The sequence below is a fragment of the Mustelus asterias genome, chromosome 10 (genome assembly GCF_964213995.1).
Source record: "Mustelus asterias chromosome 10, sMusAst1.hap1.1, whole genome shotgun sequence".
Classification (NCBI taxonomy): domain Eukaryota; kingdom Metazoa; phylum Chordata; class Chondrichthyes; order Carcharhiniformes; family Triakidae; genus Mustelus; species Mustelus asterias.
In genome coordinates, this window is record NC_135810.1 from 109,125,840 (window position 1) to 109,144,099 (window position 18,260).

General features: G+C 45.4%; 1 protein-coding gene across 4 annotated transcripts in view; it reads left to right on the forward strand.

The window, feature by feature from the left end:
* Positions 1–18,260, forward strand: part of gabrg3 (gamma-aminobutyric acid type A receptor subunit gamma3) — a 605,769-nt gene that overhangs the window by 185,437 nt on the left and 402,072 nt on the right. For 2 of the 4 annotated variants that reach the window (XM_078222416.1, XM_078222417.1), the window contains exon 4: positions 7,232–7,452. In XM_078222416.1, coding sequence (XP_078078542.1) covers positions 7,232–7,452 — 221 coding nt within the window. Of the gene's footprint in view, positions 1–7,231; positions 7,453–18,260 lie in introns of those variants that run through there. The other 2 variants (XM_078222419.1, XM_078222418.1) reach the window with 1 other exon arrangement.

The following is an 18,260-nucleotide window of genomic DNA, read 5'->3' on the forward strand; positions in this document are numbered from 1 at the left end:
ATTTTTTTAAAATCATGAGGGGTAGAGATAAGGTAAATAGCTAAGGTCTTTCCTCCAGGGTGGGGGTGTCCTAAACTAGAGGGCACAGGTTTAAGGTGAGAGGGGAAAGATATAAAAGTGATCTGAGGGGCAACATTTTCACACAGAGGGCAGCGGGTGTATGGAATGAGCTGTCAGAGGAGGTGGTGGAGGCGGGGACAATTACAACATTTAAAAGATGTTTGGACAGGTACACGGATAGGAAATGTTTAGAGGGATATGGGCCAAACACAGGCCAATGGGACTAGTTCAGTTGAGGAAACCTGGTTGGCATATGCGAGTTGGGCTGAAGGGCCTGTTTCCATGCTCTATATCTCCATATGATTCGAGGTAAATATTGGTCAGGATCTAGCGATAACGTCTCGCTCTTCTTTGTAATAGCCTCATGGGATTTTTTTATGCTCATCCCCAGAGAGCGGATTAACATCTTATGTGAAAGGAACAACGGCAACTCCCACCAGTGCTGCTCTGCCTCACTACAGCAATGAAGTGTCATAGAAACATAGAAACCAGAAGCAAGAGTAGGCCATTCGGCCCTTCGAGCTTGCTCCACCATTTATCTTGATCATGGCTGATCATTGAATTCAATATCCTGATCCCCCCTTAACCCATATCCCTTCAGCCTCAAGAGCTATAGCTAACTTCTTCTTGAAATCAGACAATGTTTTGGTCTCAACTACTTTCTGTGGGTGAAGAAATTTCTCCTCACCCCCGTCCTGAAAGGTTTACCCTTTTATCCTCAAACAATGACCTCCAGTTCTGGACTCCCCAACAATTGGAAATATTCTTTCTGAATCTATCTTGTCTAATCCTGTTAGAATTTTATAAGTTTTTATGAGATCCTCTCTCACTCTTCTAAACTCCATTAAATAGAATCCTAACCGACTTAGTCTCTCCTCTTACGACAGACCTGCCATATCAGGAATTAGCCTGGTAAACCTTCGCTGTACTCCCTCTATAGCAAGAACATCCTTCCTCAGATAAGGACACCAAAACTACACACAATACTCCAAGTGTGGCCTCACCAACACCCTATACAATTGCAGTAAAACATCCCTATCCCAATACTCAAATCCTCTCGCTATAAAGGCCAACATACCATTTGCCTTCTTTACTGCCTGCTGTACCTGTGCGCTTACTTTCAGCAACTGATGCACGAGGACACCAAGGTCTCACTGAGCATCCACCTCTCTCAACTTACACCCATTCAAGATTTTTGCGCTCAGGCCTCGGGACTGGACGTAAGCCCACAATATTCTGATTCACAAGTGAGAGTGCCAGGAACTGAATTCAATGGAGGGGGTGAGGGGTGGTAATTTTCCCAGCCCATTAGAGGCAGGTGTGGGAGTTTTGGGGGGTATTGTGAAAGTGCTGGATAACCTTATTAGGATGGCTTTTCAGTGGGGTTCTGCCTCCAGCTGAATCTCGACAAGGGCTGGCTAGGACTGGAATTGCCAATGTGCTGGCAGGAATAGGTGTGGTGGGGAAGAGGGGGACGGAGGAGGGCAGTCAAAACATTTAAGACCTCGGTAAGTGGCCATGTTCAGAGTGGGAGGTAAATTTTCTGGCATTGTATTGGCACCCCCACCCCATTCTGTCAATCCTGGCAATGATTCTGAGTGGCTTCATGGCAGAAAGTCAGAGCACACTCAACGACTGATGCATATGCCAGGAGCAATGATCCCAAAGGCTGAAATCGATGAATCCATGGTCAAATGCTTTCAGTTGGTGGCTTTCACCCTCCGCAGAGATAGTACTAGACCTTCCTTTTAAACATGGTACCTGCACTCTTTCGTTAATGCCTTCCTGTTGAGGTGCCCTCCCTCACCACATCTCCTTCAACCTGAATAGCATTCACTTCTCCTTACGGGGCTGCTGGACGGCCCTCTGGTTGCCCCTCTCATCATCCCTCCCATGTTGCTATGCCACCAACCGCCCTTAATATGACGGCAGATCAAGAGTCAGACTGTCGATAAGATCAAAGTGGAGGAACGGCTTTCAGGGGCAGGGGTCAAAACCTGGAAATGGTCCTAACGCCCAGAAAATTCACAAGTCTGGACATTCCCAACCAGTGCGTCCTGTCATTGGTTTGTCAACTTTAAAAAAGGGAGGGAGACCGGGAATTTAAACTGGGTTTCTGGTGGGATTTCAGTTGTTTCCCTGGAGTGGGCCTTGGGTTAATGGCAGCAATTCCAACTTTGAGTCAAAAGATGCAGGGTCCACACACTGCTCCAGACAAATCCAATGAATAGACACTGGAGCACTGGCTCTGAATTCTAGATTGGCGTCTAGTGGGATACCATCTGACTATGGATGAATATCAACACTCAAGAATCTTGACACCATCCAGGACAAAGCAGCCTGCTTGACTGGACTAATCCACCACCTTCAACATTCACTTCCACCATCACCGCGCACAGTGGCAGCCGTGTGTACCATCTGCAAGATGCACTGCAGGAACTCACAAGTCTCTTAAGCAGCACCTTCTAGACCAGCAACTTCTACTACCTAGAACTCACCTGATGAGCAGCGCTCCGAAAGCTCGTGATTCCAAATAAACATGTTGGACTTTAACCTGATGTTGTGAGATTTCTTACTGTGACCACCTAGAACAACAAGGGCAGCAGATACTTGGGAACACCATCACTTGTAAGTTCCTCTCCAAGCCACACACTACCCTTATCTGGAACTTTATCGCCATTCCTTCACTATCACTGGTTCAAAATCCTGAAATTCCCTTCCTAACAGCACTGTGGGTGTATCTGTACCACAGGGTAGAAGAAGGCAACTCAGCACTACCTCAAGGTCAGAAATGGGCAATAAATGCTGGCCTAGCCAATGAAAAAATAAAAAATAGCCATCAGTCCCCCATCATTCCAGATTGCTGGAGTCTATAAAAATCTCCGGGCACACAGTAATAACACGCATATTGGTTAATACAAAGATGATTACAGTCACAGAAGGAGAGGTCACATCAAGGTCTGGCAGATAGTCAATCAGCCTGCAAATTATTCCATGTTATTGTGTTATTCTCCAATGGAAGTATGTGAGGATATTAAAAAAGTTACAATAATCACTAGGTCTCATTAGGATGCTGACAGTTCAGGTCCTGCCTGGACTGCAGAAATCAATCAGCTCAGGTAAAGTGAAAAGAAAGCTATGGGCTAAGTGCTGGGAGATGGCATTAGTTGGGAGTTCTTGCATGTTGGTGCAGATTTGATGGGCCAAAGGGCCTCTCCTGCCTTCTCTGATTCTATGAAGTCATGGGGTTTGTTGCTAGGGAACTGTGGAATGCCAGGGCAGGCAAAGCCTCTTCCACTCACTAACCTTCCCTTGGGAGGAAAGCCAAACATCTCCCTTTGTTATTCAATGGGATTACCATTGCTTAATGCCCCACTATCAACATCCTAGGGGTTACCATTGACCAGAAACTGAACTGGACCAACCACATAAATGCATTGTCTACAAGAGCAGGTCAGAGGATGGGGATACTGTGATGAATAACTCACCTCTCAACTCCCCAAATCCTGTCTACAAGGCATAAGTCAGGAGTGTGATAGAACATTCTCCACTTGCCTGACCATCCAGTACAAACAAGCCCGCTTGATTGGCACTTCACTGCCTCCACAGCCAACACACAGAGGCAACAGTGAGTACCATGTACAAGATGCACTGCAGCAACTCAACAAGTCTACTTCAACAGCAAAGTCACAGCCTCTAACACCTAGAGGACAAGGGCAGTAGGTGCATGGGAACATTATCACCCACAAGCCAGACACCATCCTGCGTTGGAACTATATTGTCATTCCTTCATTGTCACTGGGTGAAAATATGGAGATCCCGTGTCAGCACTGTGGGTGTATCTGTGCCACATGGATTGCAACAGTTGAAGTTGGCAGCTTAACACCGCCTTCTCAAGGGTAATTAAGGACGGCCAATAAATGCTGGCAGAACCAGAGATACGCACATCTTGTAAAATAATTATTTTTAAAAACCTCATTGACTTTCCCCGCCCAGGCTGAAGTTAAAATCGCTGTGAGAAACCAATGTTTTCATTGGGTTCCGTTTAGCATATGCTAATTATCACCTTGTTGGTTCTGAGTGGGTGGCTTAACCACCTGAGCAGAAACGTCCATTAATGTCAAATCTGATAGAATCTGGCCTATTCACCATTCGGCAAGTAATCAAGGTGATTTAACTGCCCATCCATTGTTTCTGCTGGGTGGGTAGAAGTCAAAATGGCTGGAAAATGTTTTCCAGCTTTTCTTTGTATATCATTGTTTGTTTCATCACTCATTTACATGATGTGAGTGTCGCTGGCTAGACGAGCATTTATTTCCCATTCCTAATTGTCCTTGAGAAGGTAGCGGTGAGCCGCCTCCTTGAACCTCTTTGTCCCGTGTGGTGTAAGTACACCCACAGAGCTGTTAGGGAGGGAGTTCCAGGATTTTGACCCAGCTATGAGAGCTTCATAGTTATTTATTGTTACTGGCCACATTTTCTTTTAATTTCTTTGAAAAACCTGAGCGAAGAGCAGATACGTAATCCAAATAAATTGAGAAATAACCATAAGAGGATGGAAAGACAACATGAGGTAATGCATTTCACATTTAGGGGAGGCAATGGCCTAGTGGTATTGTCACTAGACTATTAATCCACAAACTCAGCTAATGTCCTGGGGACCTGGGTTTGTACCCCGCCATGGTGTTTGAATTCAATAAAAAATACCTGGAATTAAGAAATTACTGACGATGATAAACCATTGTCGGAAACATTCACCTGGTTCGCTGATGTCCTTTAGGGAGGGAAATCTGCCATCCTCACATGGGCTGGCCTACTAAAGATTCCAGAGCCACAATGTGGTTGACTCTCAACTGCCCAGATAATAGGATTGGGTAATGAATGCTGGCCAGCCAGTGATGCCCAGGTCCCACGAATGAATGAAAAAAGACACATGAAAGAATATATTAAGAGTTGAAGATGAGAATAAAACAGAAGCATTAAGTTATATCTTCAATTTATCTTCTGCGATGATCAAACCATAATTTAGAGTCCTATTACAACTTTCTTAACCTCCAGCACTCTCTCCATTTATATTATATATACATATGGGACAGGTACACTGAATAATGGTTTATGTCACTCGATAGTAATCCAAAGGCCTGGATTCATAATACTGAGATGTGAGTTCAAATCTCACCACTGCAGCTGGGGAATTGAAATTCGGTTAGTTAAATGATTGTGGGATTAAAAAGCTGATGTCAGTAATGGTGACAATGAAACTATGGATTTGTTGCTTCAGCGGGAGGCTGGTTAGCTCAGTTGGCTGAACAGCTGGTTTGCGATGCAGAGTGATGCCAACAGTGCGGGTTCAATTCCTGTAGTGGCTGAGGTTATTTGTGAAGGCGCTGCCTTGTCTGATGTGTGGTGATTCTCAGGTCAAAGTACCACCAGTCAGCTCCCCCTCTCTCTCAAAAAAAGGGGGAGAATAGCCAATGGTCCTTTGGCAATTTTCATAGTGAAGGGGGGTCTTTTGCCTTCTCCAGTCTGGTGCTAAGCCTCTCTCTCAGTTGTAGTCCAGTAATAAAAGATGATTCAAGTCCAGCTTCTTCACAAACTCTCTTTTACAAGTCCACATACACACACCCAACAACCAGTGCCACCTGCAACCCCTTTATATATCTCGGTGAGTACGATTAAACAATTAACATACAAATTAGATCTAAGGTGGAAGGTTGCAGTTAACCCATTCCTAACATCTGGGTCTATATGTGACTCCAGACTCACAGCAACATGCATAGTTGACTCTTAGCTACCCTCTCCCTGAGATGACCGAGTAAGTCACTCAGCTGCCTCGGCGGCACGGTAGCACAGTGGTTAGCACTGCTGCTTCACAGCTCCAGGGACCTGGGTTCGATTCCCGGCTTGGGTCACTGTCTGTGTGGAGTTTGCACATTCTCCTCGTGTCTGCGTGGGTTTCCAGGTGCTCCGGTTTCCTCCCACAGTCCAAAGATGTGCGGGTTAGGTTGATTGGCCATGCTAAAAATTGCCCTTAGAGTCCTGAGATGCGTAGGTTAGAGGGATTAGTGGGTAAATATGTAGGGATATGGGGGTAGGGCCTGGGTGGGATTGTGGTCGGTGCAGACTCGATGGGCCGAATGGCCTCTTTCTGTACTGTAGGGTTTCTATGATTCTATGGTTCGATGATAAAAGTGGACAACACCTTGGGAATATCTTCGCCACATGAGCTGCAACAGTCCAAGAAGGCTGCTCCACCACCTCAAGAGCAACTAGGCATGGGCAATAAAGGCCAATGCCTTACTCGTTGCGCCCAAATCGTTTGACTAAATGTATTCAAAAAGAAACTGTTCAGTTCCTTCCCCCCGCCCCAGAAACTAATCCTGTTCCATGGCCAAACAACCTTGATGTCAAATGGAGAAAGCTGATAAACATTTCCTTGAGAGAGGGAAAATAACTGATTGCTTAATTAATAGGTTCACCCTCTGAAATAAACTCCTCCCTTTCAAAGCTGCTCATGTTATGCTTCAATTGTATCGGGCGTTGGTGAGGCCACATCTCGAGTACTGTGTGCAGTCTTGGTGTCTTTATCTGAGGAAGGATGTCCTTGCTGTTGAGGGAGTACAGCGAAGGTTTACCAGGCTGATTCCTGGGATGGCAGGTCTGTCATATGAGGAGAGACTAAGTCGCTTAGGATTATATTCACTGGAGTTTAGAAGAGTGAGAGGGGCTCTCATAGAAACTTATAAAATTTTAAAAGGGTTAGACAGGGTCGATTCAGAAAGAATGCTTCTATTGGTGGGAGATTTGAGACTGGTTTGAGGATAAGGGGTAAACCTTTTAGAACTGGGGTGAGGAGAGGGTGAGAATGTGAAATTCTCTACCACAGAATGTAGTTGAGGCCAAAACGTTGTCCGATTTAAAGAAGAAATTAGATACAGCTCTTGGGGCTAAAGGGATCAAGAGATATGGGAGAAAGGGGGGATCAGGATATTGAATTCAATGACCACCCATGATCAAAATGAATGGCGGAGCAGGTTTGAAGGGCCGAATGGCCGACTCCTGCTTCGAGTTTCTATGTTTCTATGTTTCTGTTTCCTTGACATATGTGGGGTTTTGCTACTCTGTGTTCAGCTCTGTTGGATTTACTAGGCCTCTGGTCTTTGTTTTGCAGGAATATACCATTGACATCTTCTTTGCTCAGACTTGGATTGATAGCCGTCTGCGGTTCAACAGTACAATGAAAATCATCACCCTGAACAGCAACATGGTTGGATTCATCTGGATACCCGACACAATCTTCAGGAATTCCAAAACGGCTGACGCTCATTGGATCACCACGCCCAATCAGCTGCTTCGGATATGGAATGATGGGAAAATCTTGTACACTTTGAGGTGAGTTTGGAGCTAACTGGCAACGTGTGTGCACAAATCAAAAGCTTTGTGTTGTTCCTGTTTCTGGGAGAAAGACCACTGGGAGCAAAAGTTGGTTCGACCAGAATTGCAACCCATTTACAAAGCCTTTTAAACTGCGGTGGAAGGAGGGAATGGGCAGGTCTTCTGTCACACTACCCTAGTAAGTAGTCTCACAACACCAGGTTAAAGTCCAACAGATTTATTTGGTAGCACGAGCTTTTGGAGCGGTGCTCCTTCATCAGGTGAGTGCAAGATTTGTTTCACAAACAGGGCATACATAGACACAAACTCAATTACAAGATAATGTTTGAAATGCGAGTCTTAACAGGTATTCAAGTCTTTACAGGTGTAAATAATGTGAGTGTTAAGCACAGGTTAAAGAGGTGTGAATTGTTTCAAGCCAGGACAGTTAGTGAGATTTTGCGAGCCCAGGCAAGTCGTGGGGGTTACAGATAGTGTGACATGAACCCAAGATCTCAGTTGAGGCCGTCCTCATGTGTGCAGAACTGAGACAATACACACCTCTTTAACCTGTGCTTAACCCTCTCTCCACTCACATCGTCTGCACCTGTAAAGACTTGATTATCTGTTCGGACTCCCATTCCAACCATTATCTTGTAATTGAGTTCGTGTCTATATATGCCCTATTTGTGAAACAAATCTTGCACTCAACTGATGAAGGAGCGGCGCTCCGAAAGCTCGTGCTTACCAAATAAACCTGTTGGACTTTAACCTGGTGTTGTGAGACTTCTTACTGTGCCTACCCCAGTCCAATGCTGGCAACTCCACATCACACTACCCTGGATCAAGGGGACTCCCTGACTACTCTGGGACATTCTGCTCTCTCTATCCCAATAAAGCCTTGGAGGAAATTGGACCATTGAGGCTCACCATGAGTCCGGCTGAGAATCTTGAGGAGGCTCCTAACAAGAAAGTAATTAATCCCAAATCATACAACTTACCTTCCCTCAGAGGCCCACCTGCTCAACTGGAGCAGAAGATAAGTCTGCTCTCTGCTGAGCTTTGGTTTGGCTTCCAACATGCTACTGGAGGAGATTAGCACGTCAACCTTCCCACCAAGGACTCAGGGTGAGTGAGGCTGAGTCTGAGTCAACCTTATAGACGCAATGCAGCCGGCCTGACTACTTACATGACCATGTGGGATGGGGGCCAGCAACCACGAGGAAGGTCAAAAGAGACGTTCCACTTTGCCTGAGAATACCAGAAAGAGGGTGATGGGTTCAGGTTTTTGGAGGGATCCTTCAGGATGTAAATGATAACCTGGACTCCAATGGTTAAGTTACAAGGAGAGACTAAACAAACTAAGACTGCATTCCCTGGGATTCAGGAAATTAAGGGATGATTTGATCAAAGTATTCAATATATTGGCCGAAATCTTCCGGTGATGTGAACGCCATTTGCATTCATCTGCATCTCGTAGATGTTCATGAAACTAGCTGCACGCCAGTATCCCATCAATCCTTTCAATGATTGCCTATATCCCAATGCACTAAAAGAGACTGCTACCAGGAGATTGGACACATTGGCTATGATTTTCCAAAATTCGCAACATTCTGAAACAGTCCCAGAAAATTGGAAGTTAGGAAATGTAATGCCGCTATTTAAGAAATGAGAGAGGAATAAAACAGTGATATACAAATGTAAATATTCATTTTCACAGATTTCATTATTGACTTCATTACAAAAGGTAGTTCATAGAATCCCTACAGTGCAGAAGGAGGCCATTCGGCCCATCGAGCCTGCACCGACAACAATCCCACCCAGGTCCTATCCCCGCACATTTAACCTGCTAGCCCCCCTGACACTAAGGGGCAATTTAGCATGGCCAATGCACCTAAGCCACATATCTTTGGACTGGAAACTGGAGCACCCGGAGGAAACCCCATGCAGACATGGGGACAAAGTTCAAACTCCACACAGACAGTAACCCAAGGCTGGAATTGAACCTGGGTCCCTGGCGCTGTGAAGCAGTAGTGCTAACCACTCTGCCAATCAGAATTGTACAGCAGCCCCGTGGCTGTAGTTTGCTCCCAAAGTGTCACTGACTTGGAGTGCCTCTCACTGTGGGGGTGATTCCAGAATTTGAGCGCCGATTGGTCACCCAGAACATGTGACCCTTACTCTGCTGTGTTGCCCTTCAAGGGACAATCACCACAACAGGTCAGTTAACCTTGACATCAATCATCATGAAAGTGCTGCAATATATGATTAAGGAAGTTTTAAACAATGCACTTAGATAGCGTAGTATGATCAGACAAAGTCAACGTGGTTTTACAAAAGGGAAATCCTGTTTGACAAATTTATTAGGGTTTTCCAGAATGTAATTAATAGGATAGATAAAAGGGCTTACGGAGTAGTAGGTGATGTATTAGCATGGATAGAGGGTGGGTTAACAGACAGAAAGCAGATTGTCAGGCTAAATTGGGCATTTTAAAGTTGGCAGTCTGTAACTAGTGGAGTGCCACAAGGTTCAGTGTTGGGACCTCATCTATTTACAATCCCTATTAGGTGAGGATACAGAGGATACAAAGACCAATGTATCTCAGTTGCTGAAGGCACAAAGTGAGGTGGGAATGCAAGCTGTGAGGAGGACACAAAGAGGCTACAAAGGGATATAGGCAGCTTAAGTAAGCAGCTACAAGGTAGCAGAGGGAGTATAGTGTGGGGTTATTCATCTTGGTCACAAGAATAGAAAAGAAAACTATTATTTAAAAAGCTTGTACATATTAATGTTCAGAGAAGTTCAGATATGCTTGTACAAGAAAAATAAAAATATATAACACAGGTATGGCATGTAATTAGGAAAGCAAATGGTAAGTTTGCTTTTACTGGAAGAGAGAGATTGGGGTTACTTTCCTTGGAACAAAGAAGGCTGAAGGGGGGACTTGACAGGTGTACAAAATTATGAACGGAAGAGATAGCAACAAGATAAAATTGTTTCTCTTGGTGGAGAATTCTAGAACCAGGAAACATAGATTCAAGATAAGTGGCGGAAAGTATAGAGGGGACATGAGGAAGAACTTTTTTACACAGAGGGTAGTGGGTGTTTGGAATTCGCTGCCTGAGTTGGTGGGGGAGGCAGAGACCCTAAACTCTTTATAAAAAATACCTGAATCTGCACCTTAAGGGCAGTAAGCTACAGGGCTATGGGCTGGGTGCAGGAGGTGGAATTAGGAAGGGCACCAGATGTCCTTGGGCTGGCATGGACAAGATGGGCCGAATGGCCTCCTGTGCTGTAATTTTTCTATGGTTCTATGGTACAATTGTGGGGGCTTTGGTGAGACCACACATATAATATTTAGCTGGATTTTACAACTGCCGCTCTGCAATCGGGATCAATGGCAGAGAGAGGGAAAGGGCTGATCGGGGCTGGCCATCGGGGTGGGGGGATTGGGACTGCCGGAAGGAAGTGGGGGGGGGGGGGGGAGTGGATTGGGGAGATCGTATCTGCTGGGGAAGGGGGGATTGGGGAGATCGGGGCTGGCGGAGTGGGGGCTGGCCCGGAGAGGTCCAGGAGGCCAACGATCGGGGGACGGGGGGATCAGAGGGGCAATGTTGCAGGGGTCGTGGGGCTGGCCAGCGATCAGGAGGCCGGCAGTGCGGGGCTACTGCGCATGCGCCGATGCTGCCGGCCTCTCCAGCAGGAATAGGCCCCGCTCCCGGATTTTCAGCGTGAATCTCTCTGAGATGTCCTATGATGTATAGAGTGTGGCAGATACATTTTGAAAATCCCGCTAAAAAAACCCAACAGGAATTACTCCCGTTTGTGCTCTAATTTGACACTTAGAATCTTTTTGGGAGAATCGCCCCCCACAGCTTTTTTACAACAATCAACTTGGTTATCATTAGACTTTTAATGCCGGATATTTTTATTGAAGTCAAATTTCACCATTTGCCATGGTGGGATTGGAATCCAGGTCCCCAGAGCATTACCCTGGATCTCTGGGTTAGTGATTCAGTGACTATGCCACCGCCTCCCCTTGAATCTAAGGAAGCAAATAAGGAGTTAACAAAAACATGTGCATAGCCAAATAATGATTGTTAACATTTCAGAAAGAGCAATGTTGTATATGCCAGAGGGTCTAGATTTAGCTAAAGGTTAAATTGAAAGGGTTGAGGGAGCTGATTGTAGATTTGATAGTTAATGCATATTGTCACCATGACGTAGCAATAAGCTACATTTGTAACTCACCATCATAAAAGTCAGACAATATTATTCTGCAGTGCCACACTCCAAATATCGTTCCTAATTTTAGTTGGCAAGACACAAGAAAATAATCCAGGCCATACGGACAATGCAGAGAACAATAACAAGGCAATTCATGTGTATTTGAGGATTTATTTATGGGAGGATCGGATTGCTCCCAACTGAGGGGTTGGGGAAAAATAGTCCACGAAAGTGGGAAATCAAAAATCAAAAACACCTTTCTCCTACAGACAGCTAGTACGAGGAGAAATCGGGGTTGTTTAAATTAATCCCCCTCCTGTCGATAACAATATATTGAACTCAAAAAATTATACAATCATGGGAACTCTACCACCCCGCCAGCCACAGAATCGGAGCGGGCGAGGGTCCGAAAACTGAAATCTCCGTTGACCTCAGGCCGTAAAATCCCGCCCAATGTCCCTAATCCCACCCCATCAGAACAAAAATGAAAATACATCTCAAACAGAAGTCTTTATTTCCTATTAAACAATCCCCTCTTATTAATCTCTATCTTAATCATACAGAACAATGTATTCACATTAAATATACAAGGATACGTGACTATTCGGCACTAATTATTTCACACAAGTCAACCTTGATCACAATATCTATTTTCCTGCATATTTAAACTCTAGATAAGACATCTGCCATGATATTGTTTTTCCTGCTACAAGGATAGTTTTCAAAAGATTTTCTGAGCATTAAACTCCAATGAAAAAGTCTCAGATTCTTCTTATGAAACTTTGCCAAAAGGTTGTGCAGGTTATGACCTATATAAATAACAGCCTCTGCAGAGTCCAGAACTAGGGGTCATTGTTTAAGGATAAGGGGTAAACCTTTTAGAACTGAGGTGAGGAGAAATTTCTTCACCCAGGGGGTGGTGAATGTGTGGAATTCACTACCACAGAAAGTAGTTGAGGCCAAAACACTGTGATTTCAAGAAGAAATTAGGTATAGCTCTTGGGGTTAAAAGGATCAAGGAATATGGGGGAAAGGTGGGATCAGGATATTGAATGTGATGATCAGCCATGATCATAGAATCCTACAGTGCAGAAGGAGGCCATTCAGCTCATCGAGTCTGTACTGACCACTATCCCACCCAGGCCTTATCCCCATATCCCCATGTATTTACCCTTGCTAGTCCTCCTGACACTAAGGGTCAATTTAGCATGGCCAATCCACCGAACCCGCACATCTTTGGACTGTGGGTGGAAACTGGACCACCCGGAGGAAACCCACGCAGACACAGGGAGAATGTGTAAACTCCACACAGACAGTGACCCAAGGCTGAAATTGAACCCAGGTCCCTGGCGCTATGAGGCAACAACGTTAACCACTGTGCCACCGTGCTGCCTTAGTTCATAATGAATGGTGCAGCAGGCTCAAAGGGTCAAATGGCCTACTCCTGCTTCTAGTTTCTATGTAGCTTTCAAAATGTTGTTGAGCCAACACCAAACTGAAATTCTCTTTTTCCACCGTTGAGTATTTCTCCTGTCAAGAATTCAACTTTGAAGCAAAGTAACTGGCTGGCCATACGATCCCCCTCTTATCGCCCTGCAATAAAGCTGCAACAACACCTACATCACTGGCATCAGCTGCCAGTTTAAGTGGCTGAGCATAATTCAGTGCTGCTAAACCCACCGTGGTAGTCAGTGCAGCTTTCATGACATTCCTTTGTCCATTTTAAATTTCTTGATTTCTTTTAACAAGCTCGTCAGGGGATCCACTTTGGTTCTGAAATTCAGAAGGAACTTCCAATAGCATCCACTCATAAACTAGAAAGTCTCTTGTTTTGTCTGAGTCACAGGAAAACCCAAGACAATCTTTAGCTCTGACGAAGGGTCATCCAGATTCAAAACGTTGGCTCTACACAGATGCTATCAGGCCTGCAGAGATTTTCCAGCATTTTCTGTTTTTGTAACCTTTATCTGTGCTTCTCCGGGTGCTGCTTGGTCTTGTCCTAAATAAGTTACTTTTGCTTTGACAAATTCACATTTTGCCAAGTTGGTGATGAAATTGGCTCTTTGTAACCAGTCAAACAATTCATTCAAGTGTTGTAAATGCTCCTCCCAAGTCTGTCTGAACACATCAACTCATCAGGATACATCATGGAGTTGCATAATCCTCCAATGACCTTGTTAATTAGTCTTTGAAAAGTTGCTGGTGCATTTTTCATTCCAAAAGGCATGACTGTGTATTGATAAAGTCCAACCGGGATTACAGAAGCTGATATTACTTTGGCTATATTGGCTAATGGAACTTTCCACGATCCCTTCAGCAAAGATTGCTTTAACATGTTAACATGACAGACATGTTACCTTCTCCCCCTGTCAGGAGTGCTAACTGCCCTGAATTTTTATGTTGGCGGGAACTCAACTCCTCAAAGAATTGATGGAGAATGTGTCCCTGCCAACTCCAACATTCCCACTGCCATTTCACACCCCAATGAGCACTGTGGCGCTGCTGCCTCAGAGTGCTAGGGATCTGGGTTCAATTCCCAGCTTGGGTCACTGTCTGTGTGAAGTCTGCACATTCTCCCTGTATCTGTGTGGGTTTCCTCCCACAGTCTGAAAGATGTGCTGGTTGGCTGGATTGCCCATGCTAAATTGGCCCTTTGTGTACCTGAATAGGTGCCAGAGTGTGGCAACTAGCGGATTTTCACAGGCATAGACAGAGTGGACAGACAGAAGCTCTTTCCCATTGTGGAAGAGTCAATGATAAAGAGGAATAGGTTTAAGGTGCGAGGGGCAAGGTTTAAAGGAGATGTACGAGACAAGTTTTTTACACAGAGGGTGGTGGATGCCTGGAACTTGCTGTCGGGGGAGGTAGTGGAAGCAGATACGATGGTGAGTTTTAAGGGGCATCTGGACAAATACATGAATAGGATGGGAATAGAGGGATATGGTCCCCGGAAGGGTAGGGGGTTTTAGTTAAGTCAGGTAGCATAATCAGTGCAGGCTTGGAGGGCCGAAGGGTCTGTTCCTGTGCTGTAATTTTCTTTGTTCTTTGTTCTTCATTGCAGTGTTAATGTGGGCCTACTTGTAACACTATTAAATAAACTACAAAAACTTCAAACTGATTGGCAGCAGGGGGTACCTTCATCCTCACTTGGATAAAAACCCGACCTTGGAGAGCTACCAGCCAATCAGATTTGTTGACAGCACTCCAGCCCCTCCACGCACAGCACTGCAGTGGCCAAGAAAGGTACTGCAGCAACATGCCTGGGACTAGCTAATTGGCATGATTGAATGGCGGAACAGACTGATGGGCAAGTGGCCTAATTCTGGCTCCTATGCCTTATGGTCTTATGGCATGGATCCCAGAGAGGAGAAGAAGAGACTCTTGGTTTGAGTAATGGGGAAGTGGTCTTGAGGGGATTATTGGGTTATCGGTGGATATGCAGACAGAAGTGAGGTTCCAAGGTGTTCAGCCCTTTGAGAGGAGGGAGCCCCCAGTCAAAAAGAGGTATCTAATACAAGTATCCCAACCTCTTCACTGCCCCTCACCACCGCCCCCCCCCCCCCCCCCCCCCCCCCCCCGGCCTTCCAATCTGAGATGAATATTTGAAATTTTTAGAGATTGAACTGACTTTTCCACTATCACTTCCGACATAATGTTCCCCAAAGGCACGGCCCTCAGGAAATCTTGTTGAAACATCCATAATTGTTAAACGCTATTGATTTCCACTTCTGGTGTTAGGTAGGAGTCCTACACCATCTATGTATTAAAACAAAGCAAGCGAATATTCAACAATCAGGAGGATATTGAGAGGGGTTGAGGAAGTGAGAGACCTTCCAGCACTTGTCCACAGCTCCCTGAAGATGGCAGGACAAGGTGGTAAAGAAGGCATGGGGAATGCTTTACTTTATTGCACAGGGTATAGAATACAAAAGCTAGGATGTAATGCTGGAACTGTATAAAGCGCTGGAGCTTTGCATACAGTTCTGGGTCACCACATTACAGGAAAGACATCATTGCTCTGGAGAGAGTACAGAGGAGATTTACAAGAATGTTGCCAGGGCTTGAAAATTGCAGCTATGATGAAAGATAAGGTCAGCTAGAGTTGTCTTCTGTGGAACAGAGGAGGTTGAAGGGTGACTTCAGTGAGGTGTAAAAAATTATGAAGGGCTAGATAGAGTAGACAGGGTAGACTTGCTTCCCCTTGCAGAGAAGTCAATTACCAGGTGGACATAGAATCATAGAGCAGAAGGAGGCCATTCGGCTCATCGAGTCTGCACCGACCACAATCCCACCCAGGCCCTATCCCCAGTAGCCCCATGCATTTACCCTAGCTAATCCCCGTGAGAGTAAGGGGAAATTTAGCATGGCCAATCCACCTAATCCACACATCTTTGGACTGTAGGAGGAAAACTAGAGCACCCACAGACACAGGGAGAGCGTGTAGAACTCCGCACAGACAGTGACCCAAGCCGGGAATTGAACCCAAGTCCCTGACGCAGTGAGGCAGCAGTGCTAACCACAGTGCCACCGTGTCACCCACATATTTAAGAGAGAAAGATTTGAAGGGATGCGAGGAAAGCATTTTTCACCCAGGGGGCAATAAGTATCTGGAATCCACTGCCCCGATTGGTGATTGATGCATGAAACCCTCAACACATTTGGAAGGTATCTGGACCTATATCTGAAGTGTTGTAAACTACAATGGGCTGGCTGCTGGGAGGTGGAATTAGAATGGACAGTTAGTTTTTTCTTCAGCTGGTGCAGGCACTATGGGCTGAATGGCCTCTTTCTGTGCCGTTACTTTTCTATAGTGCTATGATTCTGTTAAACTGTTCTTTGAAAGTTGGTATCAGAATTAAGGTTGGAGGTTTAATTGATGATTGGGGTTTCCCCACTACCTGAAATGTATCACACGTCTGGCAGTGAATTTAACCACATCTTTACGCAATCGTAGCCTATAAAAATATTTCAATGTTTTAGCCTGTGTTTTCCTAAAAACCTGGTGAGCACTGCTGCCTCACAGTGCCAGGGACTCGGGTTCGATTCCCGGCTTGGGTCACTGTCTGTATGGAGTTTGCACGTTCTCCCCGTGTCTGTGTGGGTTTCCTTCGGATGCTCCGGTTTCCTCCCACAGTCCAAAAGCCGTGCTGGTTGGGTGCATTGGCCACGCTAAATTCTCCCTCAGTGTACCCGAACAGGCGCCGGAGTGTAGCGACGAGGGGATTTTCACAGTAACTTCATTGCAATGTTAATGTAAGCCCTACTTGTGACACTAAAAAGCAAACTTTATATTTTAATAACTAAGTGACCTGCCTTCGGAATATTGTGAACCATGCATAACGTTTCATTACGATACTTAAATGGAACTACCACCTGATGAACGATTGCCAAACCTCACCTGCTGGGATTTGAAGTGATCTCCATTTCCTCGTTGGTACTTTGGCCAGAGTTTTCCAGAGCGTTCCTCTCCACAGTGTCTCCATTTCCTTCACTTCCATTGATTCATAGAATCATAGAATCACTGCAGTGCAGACGGAGGCCATTCGGCCCATCGAGTCTGCACTGACCCCAATCGCAACCAGGCCCTATTCCCATAACCCCACATATTTACCCTGCAAATCCCCCTGACCCTAGGGTCAATTTAGCATGGCCAATCAACCTAACCTGCACATCTTTGGATTGTTCCAACACTCTCAGTGAAGCTAATATTCCTGATCCAGCCAGGTAATTCCCCAAATAAAGTCAATTCCTGCAGTTGCACTACCTAACTCTAACTGCTCCACATACTAAATCCCCTTTTAATCCAACTCTCTACAATGAGACCAGTTTATAACTTCCATGGGCACCACAAATTAATATTTTTTTCCTCCATTAACCCTTCTGGAAGATAAATTGGATCATCAGCCAGCATCCATGACTGATTTGTTCCCAAGTCCCTCAATATCTTGATTGGTTTATCTTCTTGATTAGAAGAAGAGGATACCTCTCCCCGATAAGCAAACTCTTCAAACCCTTCTGTAATCAGTTTATCCAAATTTACTTGATTAGTCTGAGGAATTATCCCCATCTCTGGTAGATTCTGAGCCTTCACTGGGCTCCTGCAGTTTGGCTACTGTTTTGTTACTTGTCTCTCTCCCCCATTTCATTTTGCCCAAAGATTCTTTAGGCATCCCTATTACTGCAAAATGCTTCCCAATAAATTTCCAGCAATTAGCCTTAGTATGTCCAGTTTTAATATAATGGAAGAACATTAGGCGGGAATCTCTGGCCGTTCGCTGGCGGCTACAGGATTCTCCACTCCTGCCAGCATCACGCCTCCCTCCCACGGACTTCCCCGCAGCGTGGGGTGGCTTCACTTGGAAAACCCTTGACAGCAACAGGACCAGAGAATCCCATCACCAGTGAACAGCATGCCGCCTCTTGCTGCCAAGAAACATGCGACTGGGAGGCCGGACAATCCCACCCATTGTATTCTTTACTTCACTTTAAGGGTCTAGCCAATCATAGAATCCCTACAGTGCAGAAGAGGCCATTCAGCCCATTGAGCCTGCACTGACTCTCTGACGGGGGAGTACCTTACCCAGGCCTTTTCCCCCAC